At 43.9% G+C, this 14,257-nt stretch overlaps 1 protein-coding gene across 1 annotated transcript; it reads right to left on the bottom strand.

The window, feature by feature from the left end:
• Positions 1-892: 892 nt before the first annotated feature.
• On the bottom strand, positions 893-14,257 carry ATOX1 (antioxidant 1 copper chaperone). The gene is made up of 4 exons (XM_069969103.1): positions 14,151-14,257; positions 7,556-7,631; positions 1,430-1,575; positions 893-1,166 (listed from the first exon to the last, which is right to left on the bottom strand). Exons 1-3 carry the CDS (start codon positions 14,154-14,156, stop codon positions 1,448-1,450), a joined length of 210 nt encoding a protein of 69 aa, XP_069825204.1. The 5' UTR covers positions 14,157-14,257; the 3' UTR covers positions 893-1,166; positions 1,430-1,447.

Genomic DNA, 14,257 nt, shown 5'->3' with positions numbered 1-14,257 from the left:
ATTCTATTTGCTGGGCAAATGTCTCCCAGCTGATCCATTGCTCTGGATCAGCCATCCTGACTGCCTTTATTCTAAATTCTCATTGGTTATTCTTTATTCCCTGGCTTGTGCAGTTCTGTTCCGATTATAGCATCACCTCTGTGCATCTCATCTCATGTTCCCTTGCACTTCTAGTAACATGTTCTAGTCTTCTTAGGGTTCTCACTTTTCCCGTTTGTATGTTATAGTTGCTGTGTGTAATTTTTCCCTTGCCTGCTAGCGCTTATGATTTCTCACTTTTGTCTCTGGGTCCTAGTGCCTGCTTGTTTCTGCTAGGGAAAGCCAGCCCAGGGTTTCCATAGGGATATTTTCAGGGACATAGAAGCTTAGCAGGGTCTAATATTGTGCTACATTTCAAAATAAGCTATGTTCAGTCCTTTGTATTTGTTATTGTTTATTTTCCGCCAGGAACACGCGCCTGCTTATGATCAGTGGGAAAACTATTAGTATTTTCTACTGTGGCTAATGGACTGGGGTCCTGAATGGGTGACCTGCCCCCAGTGAAATCAATATATCCTAATAGGCCGTATCTAAAGAAGACAACCCATCTAAACAATAATGTGTAAAAGCAAAGGATGTCTTATAATTTATTTTCCATGCATATCCTTACATTGAGGCATAGCTCAAGGTTCATGGGCCCTGGTGCAGATTTGGGAGAACTGCAGAATGACAGCAGGTGGTGCAACTCCTATAGCTACACCACTGACCTTATACATACAATGAGTATGAAGCTCTATTAAATATGTAAGTAGAGTTCTCTATTAGATCTGATATTGCATACTCATCCCCAAAGCTAAAATCCCTGTCATCACCACCAGGTTGTCATCCCAGGAACATATCACTCGCACAGAAGTCATGTTATACCGTATTACTTTATTATCACACACAACAATCATCTTCCTATGCATTTTTTTTTTTTACATTTTACCAGCTGGAAAGCTTACCAAAGACAGAAAACAGAGGCACTTAAAATAGCAAATCCATTTGCACTGTGCATGAGCTCAATATGTAGATTATCTATAATCCTGATTTGGGATACAACTAATGGAGATATAGACAGGTCCCCGGCTCCACCGTCTCTTCATTAGGGGTGGGGTGTTAGTGTCATCTCTCATTCATTCTCATATCTGAAAGATAAATAATTATCTGTTTATTAGATGACGGGAAGATGTGGAGAATAAGTAAACAGCCTAAGCATTTATATGCCGTCCCTATAGATCTTTATGGTCTTAAACCTGTTTTGGTGATTGGTGGTCAGACCCCTAGCAATCACCTTGTTATCCCCTACCCTATGAATAGACTATAACAAGGTGAAATTGGAATACCCCTTTAGTTAAAAAAAAAAAAAAAGTTTTAATACATGCTATTTGAAAATAATTCTCTATCTTACCATTCCTCCTATGCCGCACTAGTTGGATGATAAGTGTTTGGCTTCTTTCCCAGTCTTCTTTAAGGTCTCCAGCAGCTGGTCTACGGAATGACTGTCAGACTGGATCACCACCTTCTTGCTTGACAAATCGATTTCATACTTAATATCTGAGGGAGAAACAACGGACATCAATCAACCATGATAACAATAGTACAATGAAAAGTAATAGGTGCGTGTATAAAATATAACATCAGTAATTATTCATCTAATATATTATTCATCTATGCCTTTCTTTAAACATCCTACGCTTTATACTAAGATATAGGGGGAGATTTATCAAACATGGTGTAAAGTGAAACTGTCTCAGTTGCCCCTAGCAACCAATCAGATTCCACCTTTCATTTTCCAAAGAGTCTGAGGAATGAAAGGTGGAATCTGATTGGTTGCTAGGGGCAACTGAGCCAGTTTCACTTTACACCATGTTTGATAAATCACCTTCATATTCTTTAAAATTCTCTATAGATATATACATTTAAAACATTACCCCTCAGGCTGCCCACAGTTGCCCACTAGCAGAATATACTAGATATACATTAAATTCCATTATAGAAGCAGAATGCAGGAATCTTCCCCCGGAGGCCAAAAATTTCCAGGTTATAGACACAAATCGCTTCATTTATCACAAATTACTCCTGACACCAAACTAGGACTCACTTTCCAGTGACCTGCCGTCCACTGCCGGTTGTCAGGGGAATTCTGTCTAGTAGCAGATAGACCAAGACAGAACACAGGAAGTGGGATTGGGGTTAGCTATTGCTACAGAGGAGAAAGAGTTTGTACTAGAGAACATAGGACCTAAAAACAATGTGATAAAAGGTGGCTGGACATATAAGAGCAGAAAGATTACTGGAATTTAAAGGGTTATTGTTGATGTGTCCATTAACTATGACAAGCTAGCTCAGGGGTAGGGAACCTTGGCTCTCCAGCTGTTGCAAAACTACAACACCCATCATGCCTGGACAGCCAAAGCTTTAGCTTTGGCTGCCCAGGCATGATGGGTGTTGTAGTTTTGCAACAGCTGGAGAGCCAAGGTTCCCTACCCCTGAGCTAGGACAAGGGAAGCCCCCTTGGCTGGTCACACATTGCTAAATGATACAGCTCAGTCACCAGATAAGAATATTTTATGCATGTTTACAAAAAGCTGGTTCAATACAACTAGATACCCCATAGGAAAGTAAAGCCTATGTAATATAGCAGCAGCTGACGGCCATCAACAGAGGTGAACACATCTACTGTAAGATTTGCCGACTCTAATCAATTAGCTTTCGATTTTAGTCTTTCTGCTTTCCGACTGCTCCCATTTCCCTGAGAAGTCTGCAATGAGACAGACCTAGGAGACCTCATAGTCTCACGCCAGACTCCTCCAGGGAATAGTACCACTTGGAAAGCGGAATGATTATTTCAAGAGAAATTAGCAGCTTATTCATTAGATTTGGAATTGGGAATTGAAAGGTCCCCATACACCTTTATTAACTGGTGGACGAATATTCCGTCTACAGATATTTCCTATAGCTCATCTCTCCTACAATAAAGGGGTTCGGTGGTAATTCTTTACTCCTATTACCAAAAACATCATCTGTCAGTGGTCGGTCGGGAGTGCCCCATACACTTTATACAAAAATCCGAACTCGCCACCGATTTACTCATCATTAGTTATCAGCAGTCACCTTCCCAAGCTGCAATGTTTACAGGGATTGTCTGTCTGTGATAAAACAAAATAGTTAATAGTCACAGTGCCGACACCTCCGAAAAGCTGATTATCCAGGCAGCCGGGTATTGGTGGATAAGCTATCAATTGTTTTATCTCGAACAACCTCTTTAATCTTATCGGTCACGTGTATAATATACAGTATGCGTTGTGTGGGCAGGCTTTCATACACATTAGATAATCGTTTAGTGAATAGCGGCCGCAGAAAACTGACATGTCAGTTTCTCGCGGCGCCGCTAGGGATCCCGGCCGGAGTGTATTCTATGTGTATACACTCTGGCCAGGATTCCATAGATGGCAACCTAACGTATATTTTCGTATTAATCACGGCCGCTGTTGCAATCGTCAACAACGGCCGTACTTTTACGAAATTATACGTTGTGTGAATATGGCCTATCAGTGTAGAAAAGATCCGGTCAGCCTGGTATATGTTTATTCTTTACTTTAAAGGGGTATTCCAGCCATTAAAAACTGCACTCCTGTTCTCACAATCATGGGGGGTCCCCGAGGTTGAACCTTCAACAATCAGACACTATAGCGCCATGCAAAAGTATTCACTATCCTTGGTATTTTTTCCCGTTTCCTTGCATTAAAACCTAGGATTGAGGCCTCCAGAACTGGACACAGTATTCCAGATGTGATGTCACTACAGCTCTATACAGCGGGATCACAATCTCCCTCTGGTTATACCTATAGCTATACAGCCCAGCGTACAATTTGCTTTCCCCACCGCCTGGTTGCACTGGTGATTAGGGCTGTCAGAACCTACCCCTAAATCCTTCTCTTCTGAAGTCTTTGCTAACACAGAACTGCCAATTCCTCCTCCCCAAGTGCATTATTTTATACACAGATATATAGTGTTATACATTCAGAATCTGCAGGGAATTCTTTTTATATCTGTGTATTTACTTGGATACAATAAATCCTTCATCGGTAAAACATTAATGAGTACTACTGTGTAGTAAATTCAGGATCATACAAATGTATATTGAACAATATTGTGACATGGTATCATTTTTTTCTTTTCCGTGCTCGAGCACCAGAATAATTTCCTATAGTTTTATTGTTTGGCGACATTCAGTAATTTCCTGGCAGGACTTTCATCTTGCTTTTGGCAGCCAGCGCAGAGTTGGATTGTTTTTTAGATAATCATAATGGTGAATTGAAATACATAAGCAAGAAAGCTACCAGTATTTGAAGATAATGTGTTGAAAGAGGAAAAGTCGTCAAGTGTAGATCCGTAGAGTTGAGCAAGCTTTGAAAACGCTCGGATTTTTCCAAACCTGAGCGTGCGGCATTTGATCAACGGTGGCGGAAGAAGTTGGATGCAGCCCTAAGGGTCCTATTGGACTGGTCCGATCAATAATGTCCACCTGCCCTCTGCATGCTTCACAGAGGCTGCAGCTTTAGAGCAGCCTGTCTGAACTGACAACTTCTCAGCCAATCACTGTCTAGGACCGCTACGGACAGTGATTGGCTGAGCGACCTGTCAGCTCAGAGCCCGTTTTGAGGCTGCAGCCGCCGGAAAGCAAGAAAAGGGCGGGAGAAGGCCGGGAGCTTGGAGAGGTGAGGTAATGTACTGTCAGTCATTGGCTGTGCATTGCTATGACACGTAGTAATGTGCGCCCGGCAGCATATGATTTTAGGTCCAGACCTAAAGACACGATCATCGATGATAGTTATCAGCTGATCGTTGTCTCTATTACAGGGAGCGATAATTGTATAAATCAGTCTGATTCAGACAATTAAAGCCTTAGGGCCTTAAAAGGGGTATTCCCCCCAAAATTATTTTTGCACTAGTACGTTGCCCACCAGTAGTTTTCCATCTTTCCAATATCAATTTATTATAAATTCTGCACAGTTTTGCTGTTATCTAGATGCACTCACCCCCACCAAACACATAAAATCATGACATCTCAGCCCAACCCGACACCGCTCCCTGCTCCTGGCCCCGACCCTCTGAGACGGCATCACGTGTCCTCAGTCTCTTTCATGGGCCACGTTAGCTATTATGGCCCTGCCCACTGAAGAGAAGGAGGATAGCTACAGCCTCCCTTAGCTTTCTCTAGTGCTGTTGTGACACCCTCCCGCACAGCACACAGCCAACAGTGCATGCTCCTGGTGCTGTGACCCACACATCCAACCATGCCCGCTCCCTGTCATCCCACGGCCCGCTCCTGTGCTGACACTTTCTTCTCCACACGCACAGCCGATGGTCCTCCCTCTAGCTTCCGTGCCAGCCTGATCCTGCACTGTGCCCCTGCTGCACAATGTCAGCTTGGGCATCACAGCATAGAGCGGGCTGGGCGGCTGACAGTAGCGGTCACTGTCGGCTGTGTGTGTGGAAAGGGAAGTGTCACAGCACGGAAGCGCTCGCTCACCGACACCGATACACCCCCCCCCCCCCGGCGCTAACCCATGGAACACCCCCCCGGCACTCACCACCGCCCCCCCCCCCCCTGCGCTCTATTGGCGCTCACCCAGCGCTGACCCTCCGGCCCCCCGCGCTCGCACTGTGCTCCCCCTCTGGCGCTAACTCCCCGCACTGTGCCACACTCCCTTTTAGAAAAACTTGGAACTATGGAACGGCAGCAGCTAGAAAGACGGGAGATGGCTCAAAATACTCAGGGGGACTTGGTGAGTAAGAATGGCTAGGTTTGGGACCATTTTATTTTTTTAGCTCTTGGGAGGAATATCCCTTTAAGGCTGCCTGGACAACATGGATACTTCTATAGGCCATAGGCTGTATTCATGTTTTTAGGACTCCCTAGGGCTGCATCTAACTTTAGCAGCCACCGGTAATTAAATGCCGCAGGCTCAGGTTTGGAAGAATCCATATATCCGTGACAAAGGGCGTGATGGTCTGGCAATGTTCTACTGGAAACCATGAGCCCTGACATTCATATGAACACTACCACCTACCAAAACATTGTCACAGGCAAGAGCCTCAGATTCCCCAGATCTTAAATCACATTACACGGCTACAGGATTTGCAAGAGAAACAAGTCAGATCCTCAGACGCCACATCTCAACTCACAGGACTTAAATGGGCACTGTCATTTACAAAAATTTTAGGAAGTTTTGATCAGTCGGGGTCTTAGGGGCCTTTTACAAGGGGCAGTTACTGTCAAGAAGCATTTGGCCTGTATAAATGTGTTAGTGATCCGCAGAGGAGCAGGAAGACGCTGTGTCATGCTAAGATATACCACACGGGATCTGCGTCCAATATATTTAAATGCGTGCACGATAACACAATACAGGGATAGTTTTTGTGGCCTTGCAGCACAATTGAGCGTGCCTTCTAAAGACACTGCAGACGAGTGCCGATCTCGCTGATCAGTGCTCTTTGCTTCTGTAGACGGCCTATATCGTGTCATCTAAAAGGACCTTTACTCCTGAGAGCCCCACCAATCAGGAGAACGAGTCAGGAGGAAGATACGGTACGGCATTTCACTTCCCAGCTTGCAACGATCTCTGTCTACCGATTCCATTATAAGTCTATGGAGACATTAAAGCGGCTCTGTACCCACAATCTGCCCCCCCCCCAAACCACTTGTACCTTCTTATAGCTGCTTTTAATCCAAGATCTGTCCTGGGGTCCGTTCGGCAGGTGATGCAGTTATTGTCATAAAAAACAACTTTTAAACTTGCAGCCCTGTGCCCAACGGCCGGGGCTTAGATTGTGTATGCATTAGGGTGGCACAACCTCTCTGTCCCTCCTCATCATTAGGAATGCCCCAGGCAGATTGTCTCCTATTCATCAACTGTGTGAATACTGAACATGGGCTGGATCGTTAAGGCACCTGTGCAATGTTCAGACAGGACAAAATGTTCCAGGCGCATTCCTAATGATGAGGAGGGTGGGGAGGAGGGACGGAGGAATGGTGCAAAGTTAGGGCACAGATATTCTAAGCCCCGGACATTGGGCACGGGACTGCAAGTTTAAAAGTTATTATTTAGGGCAATAACAGCATCACCTGCCGAACGGACCCCAGGACAAATCTTGGATTAAAGGCAGCTATCTGACGGTACAAGCGGTTTGGGGTGGGCAGATTCAAAACAAAGTCACTTTAAAGGGAGATAATTGACAGCTACTGTGCGCTTCTCCCTGCAAAGTCTTCTGATCATAATTCACAGGGATGTCTTCACTCTGTGAAATGCAACCAGGATATGGGCCGGAGATCTCTACTACATTAGAGTTAAGGTCATCTTCCCAGGGGGCAGTTTTGGTGTTTATCTGTCGGCTTATGAGATGTGCCAAGAGGCCTATGGACACATCGGAGGTATATATCAGGGCCAGGGAATAAACCTGACGTGTACTTCTTATATGTATAAAAATTAGATGTGAACTAGCCTAAATGAATGGGCATTATTATTACCTCCAAGACGAGAAAGTACTCGGTTCACGGCATTTGAACAACCCTCACAGGTCATGTCCACGAAAAACTCTTCTTTCTGAAAGAAAAATGAGAGACGATCAGTTACAGGAAACCATTATATATATATATATATATATATATATATATATATATATATATATATATGGGGAGATTTATCAAACATGGTGTAAAGTGAAACTGGCTCTGTTGCCCCTAGCAACCAATCAGATTCCACCTTTCATTCCTCACAGACTCTTTGGAAAATGAAAGGTGGAATCTGATTGGTTGCTAGGGACAACTGAGCCAGTTTCACTTACACCATGTTTGATAAATCTCCCCCATAATGTATGTGTCTCCAGGTAGAATGTACTATCAGTGTATTATATATGAAACTAACATATCCGTGAGAAATCCGCCACCTACACCCAGGAATATAGCTAGTATATGGATTGACTTGTCAAAGCCAAGGATATGCCACCAATGTCCCTTGGCAGAAGTCCAGATACTGAGACGGCTGTGCAAGAAAAGGCACCGGGTACCTTGCCTCCATTTACTTTCGATCTGGTCTGTATCTGTAAATGAAGTAGTCATTTTAGGAGTGGTCGGCCTCTCCCCAGCCTAAAGTGGCTGATAACAGGGAATGATAGATGACATTAAATGCACAGCCGATATATATAAGAATAGATGTCAGGTTTAGTGACCTTTCAGATACGTAATGTGGATTTTACAGTTCTAGATTATCAAAGCCAACATGAACTTTGTAATGTAATTTAAGGAGAGGAACCATAGTACTATGGCTAAAAGGAACCTCTCCCATACGGACATGAAAGTAAAATCCTAAACTGGAGCATTAGTCACCTATTCTAGCCTGGTAGTTTCAGTTCAGTCCTTTTACACTTAAAGGGGTTGTCCAGCGAAAAACTTTTTCTTTCAAATCAACTTATATCAGAAAGCTAAACAGATTTGTAATTTACTTCTATTACAAAAATCTCCAGTCTTCCCATACTTATCAGCTGCTGTATGTCCTGCAGGAAATGTTGTTTTATTTTCAGTCTGACACAGTGCTCTCTGCTGACAAAGTTCCTGTCTCGGCCAGAGATGTCAGCAGAGAGCAGCTAATAAGTATGGGAAGATTAGAGAATTTTTAATAGAAGTAAATTACAAATCTATATAACTTTCTGACAACAGTTGATTTGAAAGAAACCCCTTTAACAATTTGTCATCTGCAGGCGGCCAGAAATGAGCACAAGATTGTCGCTCCTTAAAGTGCTACTTATGGCCCTATTCCACGGAACGATTATCGTTCGTTTTAGGACGATATCGACCGCTACGGACGATAATCGTTCCGTGGAATAGAGTGCAACGATCAGCCGACATCGTTCATGTCGGCTGATCGTTGCAGTCGCTTGTTTTTCAACATGTTGAAAAACAAGCGACTGATATAGCAGCGATCTGCTGCCGTCGCTCTGTTGAATAGGAGCATCGGCAGCAGACGCTGCTATATCCTATGGGCTGCCCGGACGATCAGCGATAGGGCCATTAGTAGTGTCTTTACACGACATGACAAATCGAATGGCCAGGCTGCAAGAATGATCTGTGTATGGTTTGTGGGGCCATAAAAACTAACAGCATGGATATATATATATATATATATATATATATATATATATATATAGTAAAAGAGAAGAAGCAGCACTGCTTTAATGTAGTATTGGTGGTGCCAGCGGATCTTGATCCAGACCAAAGATCGTAGTGAGTATCTATGCAGAGAATTCACAGCACTCCAGCGTAGTGAAAAAGCTCAATAATCTGTGCTGTCAGTTTTCAGATCTCAAAGCAGTACATACTTACCTAGTGCGCTGCTGCTGTGATCTGGCATCCTGTTCTCCGGCTCTCCCGTCCAGCTGCTCTGTCTCCTCCGATTGTCAAAACATTCTGGAGGAGGCAGCGGCTGGACAGGAGAGCCGAAGAAAAGACTGCTGGATCATAGCAGCATTGCACTAGGTAAGTATGAACTGCTGTGTGATCTGGAAACGGACAGCACAGATATATGCATATCCATGCTGTCAGTTTGCTTTTATTGGTATAGGCCTTACATCTCCTGTTCAGACAGGGAGGTGTGCAGCTGATAACGATAAATTTTGAAGCCTGCTCTAAATAACTGATCAGCCGAGAATCTGTCGTTTTCCCCATTCCCAGCTGATCGACATCACTTTTACGCAGCCCAATTACCGGCCACAGGAGCATTTCTAACAACCCACACGAAATCACAGTGTTTATCATGTGTCAGAAAACTGTTGTGTGAACACATCAAAGGATCAATTCTCCTATTCCAGGGGCCGATGGGGGCCCTATCAATAATGTAAACGAGCGCCAATCTGCCAGATCGGTGCTCGTTTACTGGGCCTATTCCACGGCCCGATAATCGTTTAGCGAGGAATGCAGGGACATGTCCTTGCAGCCCTTGTTTAAACACCATACTTTACCTAAGCATGTTGCAGGTCTTCTCCTACGCTCCTTCTTCCTCCCGGTCCCGTGCGCAGCAGCAGCTTTGGTGCGGCCTGTCTGAGCTGACAGACTGCTCAGCCAATCACTGGCCGCGGCAGGCTCAGCTCAGACAGGCCACAACGAAGCTGCTGCTGCGCGCGGGACCGGGAGAAAGAAGGAGCGCAGGAGAAGACCTGCAACATGCTTAGGTAATGTATGGTGCTTATGAAATCGGTCGCCCACCGCACATCACTATTCCACGCAGCGATGCGCGGTCGGTGCCCGATGATTTTAGGTTTGAACCTAAATAAATGATCAGCTGATGACACGATCATCGGCTGATCGTTGTCTCTATTCCATGGAGCGATAATTGGACGAATCGGGCCGATTATCGCTCTGTGGAATAGGACCCAGCTGGATGCATGAACGCAGCTGGATGAATGAACGGATAGGAGTAATGCTGCGTTTACACAAAACGATTATCGCGCGAATTCGATAACAATCGAATTCGAACGATAATCGTACGTGTAGACGCAGCGATTGATCAAACGACGAGCGAGAAATCGTTCATCTGATCTTCCAACAACTTCTCAAATCGCCGTTGATCGTTCGCAAAAAAATCCAAGATCGTTCCGTGTGAACAGTCGTTCGCCGACTTAACCAATGTGTGAGATAGGCTTAAGCGATGGCAAGACGAATTTCCGTCAGATATATCGTACCGTCTAAACGCTGATCGTTATGAACAAAAAAACGTTACTCCGACATTGTAAATCATATGATTGGGCGAATTATCGTTCCGTGTAAACGTAGCGTAACACCTATAGGCACAGCAGCCATTCTGTATTATTGTGCACAGGTTTATGGCTGTTTGTCTTACTTCCCCATAAAAACTATAAAGATGTTCTTTTATGAAGCGACGTATGGTAAAGAACGCTTGGGCATCTGTGGTGTCTGTTTTGAGACGGATCCAAAAACTAATTGTGGTCTCCAATTATAAAGGAAACTACAGTGTAGACATCAATAAAGCAGACAACCACCCGATATGAGTGCCAGCCGACTATATACAAGTCATCTGGTGCTTGTTACATGAACAATCTGCACTGGGAGACGGTCTAGATAGAATGCAGGGTGGCAGGAACAATCCATGGATTTTGCTTTGGCCATACAGTTCCATTATAGTCAGCAGCACGTTCCCTGTTTAAATGGAGGCGAGTGCTGCTGAAATTTTTTATTCCTGCACAAAAGATGCGATCAACTTGTTCACTGGCTAAATGCTACGCCTATTATGCCTATTAATGGGTTTACAGGGAATGATTATCGTTCAAAATTTCACGATAACGATCACATTTGAGCGATAATCGGCTCGTGTAAACACAGCGACCGATTAAGCGACGAGCGAGAAATCTTTCAGATTTTTCAACATATTCTCAAATCGTCGTTGGTGGTTAGCTAAAAAAATCGCAGATCACTTCGTGTGTGAGATGGGCTCAAGCGATCTTAAAACAATCGCAAAAACGATTTTTCGAACGTATTACATCTGCAGACCAACAGGGTCGGTTTTAGCAGACTAAGCAATTCAAAGTTTCTATTCCTCCATGTTGAGACCATTTCTTGTTTTTTTTTTTAGTTGGGGATTTTTCAGAACAATCACATTACGGTTGTGTTATTCTGTGTGTAGCAATGTAATCACAAAGACAATGGGGGAGATTTATCAAACATGGTGTAAAGTGAAACTGGCTCAGTTGCCCCTAGCAACCAATCAGATTCCACCTTTCATTCCTCCAGACTCTTTGGACAATGAAAGGTGGAATCTGATTGGTTGCTAGGGGCAACTGAGACAGTTTCACTTCACGCCATGTTTGATAAATCTCCCCCATTGTAGTCTTCATTTTGTATGAACAAAGGTTCTGTGTGTCCCTAATTTTTAGGTGGTTGTATGGAAGCAGATAAACATGGTGACTTTTTGGCAAAAACAGCGCCACACCTGTCCATGGCTTGTGTCTGGCATTGCAGCTTAGTGCTATTGAAGTGAGTTTAAGGTGCAAAACCACACACCACCTGTAGACAGGCATTGCTTCTGGAAGGTAGAAGCTATGGATTTCTTGTCCTGGACAACCAGTATAAAGGGGTCATCCAGCGCTTCAAAAACATGGCCACTTGCTTCCAGAGACAGCATAAGGGTAAATTCACACGGGCGTCTCGCATAAAAAAACCGCAGCTAATCCGCAGCTAATCCGCAATACACGTATTAATAATAATAAGAATAATAAATGTATTGCGGATTAGCTGCGGATTAGCTGCGGTTTTTTTATGCGAGACGCCCGTGTGAATTTACCCTAAATCTTGTCTCCAGTTCAGGTGTGGTTTGCAATTAAGTTCCATTCACTTCAATGGAACTAAGTGGCAAACCCCACCCAAGCTGGAGACAAGAGCAGTGCTTTTTCTGGAAGAAAGTGGCCATGTTTTTGTAGTGCTGGGTAACCTAAGCTTTCTGAAAACTTCTGACAAATCATAGAGACATGTCAGACATTTGGCTCAAAGCTACACCCTTGACAAAGCTTGCATAGTGAAACGCAGCGTCGGGTAAGTGGTCTTACCAGGCAGAATATCGTCATACCTGGAGGCTCAAGTATACTCCCTTTTGTATTTGTATTTTTTTGTACACTGTTTTATTGAATTCTGTGTATACACTACTTTGCTTTAGTCTGCACATATATATACACATATAACTAAGGATGGTCCAAACCTACCTCATCAGATTCCCGCTGTCTGGCCGCTCCGTGCAGTGGGTGGATACAGCGGGAGAACCGCCTGGAAAACTGGCTATGGCTATGGCTGTATCCCAGTTTTCCAGGTGGTCCTCCCGCTGTATCCACCCTCTCCACGGAGGTGGAAGACAGCGGGAATCATTGCCGAGAGTTCGGGTTCTTACGAATCCAAACCTCGGCAGGTTCGGACCATCCCTACATATAACCCAAGCACCTTGGAGTATCTTGTTTACTAGCCTTTGTGCACTTTCACATCTCCTGGGATTGAGTGACATACCATCAATTTGCTTGAGTATATTAAGCATACATTATTTATTTTCCTATCTGCCATGTAAGCCATCCAATGTATGTACTGTACCATTTTATGCTTCCCCTTTTTTAACATGATTTTAAAATATATTTTTTCTGTGTGTAACAAAGTATTGATTTGATTTAATAATTTGAAAAACATTGTCTAGCATCTTTTTGGTTGTAGGATATATATATTGTTCGGTGCATATGGACATCGGTTACTAGTAGTCCTATTTAGGTTACTCAAAGCTACACTACAAAGAAGCAGCACAATTACTCGGCTGAGCGCCGTGCCCTTGTTCCCGCTTGGCTTTCTTTAGAAGGCTGAGCGTGCCAAGTACAGACTCAATGAAAGTCTATGAACATGAACACCACACCACGCTTTGCCGAGCAGAAACAAAGGGGCACAGCATTTAAAGGGGTTATCAAGGATTGGAAAAACACTCCAGAAACCGTACCATCCTTGTCCTCAGTTTGGGTGTGTTTTTTTTTTTTTTTTAGCTCAGACTTTTAGCTCTGACTTGTAATACCACACACAACCTGGGGACAGGGTGGCACTGTTTTTTTTCTTCTTCTAATCCTGGATAACCGCTTTAACTGTATACTCCCCCCACTTTAACTACATAAAGAAATACTAAAAAATAGGCACTGTGATAAATAGAGCAGCACATTGGGCTTCTCTTATTGATACCATGATGGACACCATGACAATAACCAGTCAGACCTTATTGTAGGCAACAGGCAGGTGTCCGTCATACACAGGTGTCGGTGTTGTAATTATATTCATTGCACTTTTCCTACAATGGGAGACGGGAGAGTAAAACCTAGCGAACAATAGACAATGTTTCCACCTGCAGATTCGCTTTGCAACTGGACTGTGATTCATAATGTAAAGATGCAGCAGAGGTGAGTTTGTCATTAGGAACGGCTATGATGTTCTAACACCAAATGCAAAATAACAAACTCAGCTCTGCTACATTAGTGATAATGATAGCAACCAGCAAGCATTGACGTGCAGGGATGGGGCGAGCATGGAAAAGCTGACTTACCGGCATGGCTAGCTGTAGGGCTGATCACAGGATGTCTGACAGCTCAGCTTTCCTTTTGCTGGAAGGGAAGCTGCAATGAAGCCCGGCCCTGCTTCCTGTCTCACCAT

The sequence above is a fragment of the Dendropsophus ebraccatus genome, chromosome 1 (assembly GCF_027789765.1).
Source record: "Dendropsophus ebraccatus isolate aDenEbr1 chromosome 1, aDenEbr1.pat, whole genome shotgun sequence".
NCBI lineage: Eukaryota > Metazoa > Chordata > Amphibia > Anura > Hylidae > Dendropsophus > Dendropsophus ebraccatus.
This window is presented reverse-complemented; position numbering and strand designations above follow the sequence as displayed.

Coding starts and splice junctions, on each gene's coding strand:
- ATOX1 (XM_069969103.1), bottom strand. Junction 1,576..7,555: donor AGTACTTTCTCGTCTTGGAG/GTAATAATAATG, acceptor TTTCTCCCTCAG/ATATTAAGTATGAAATCGAT.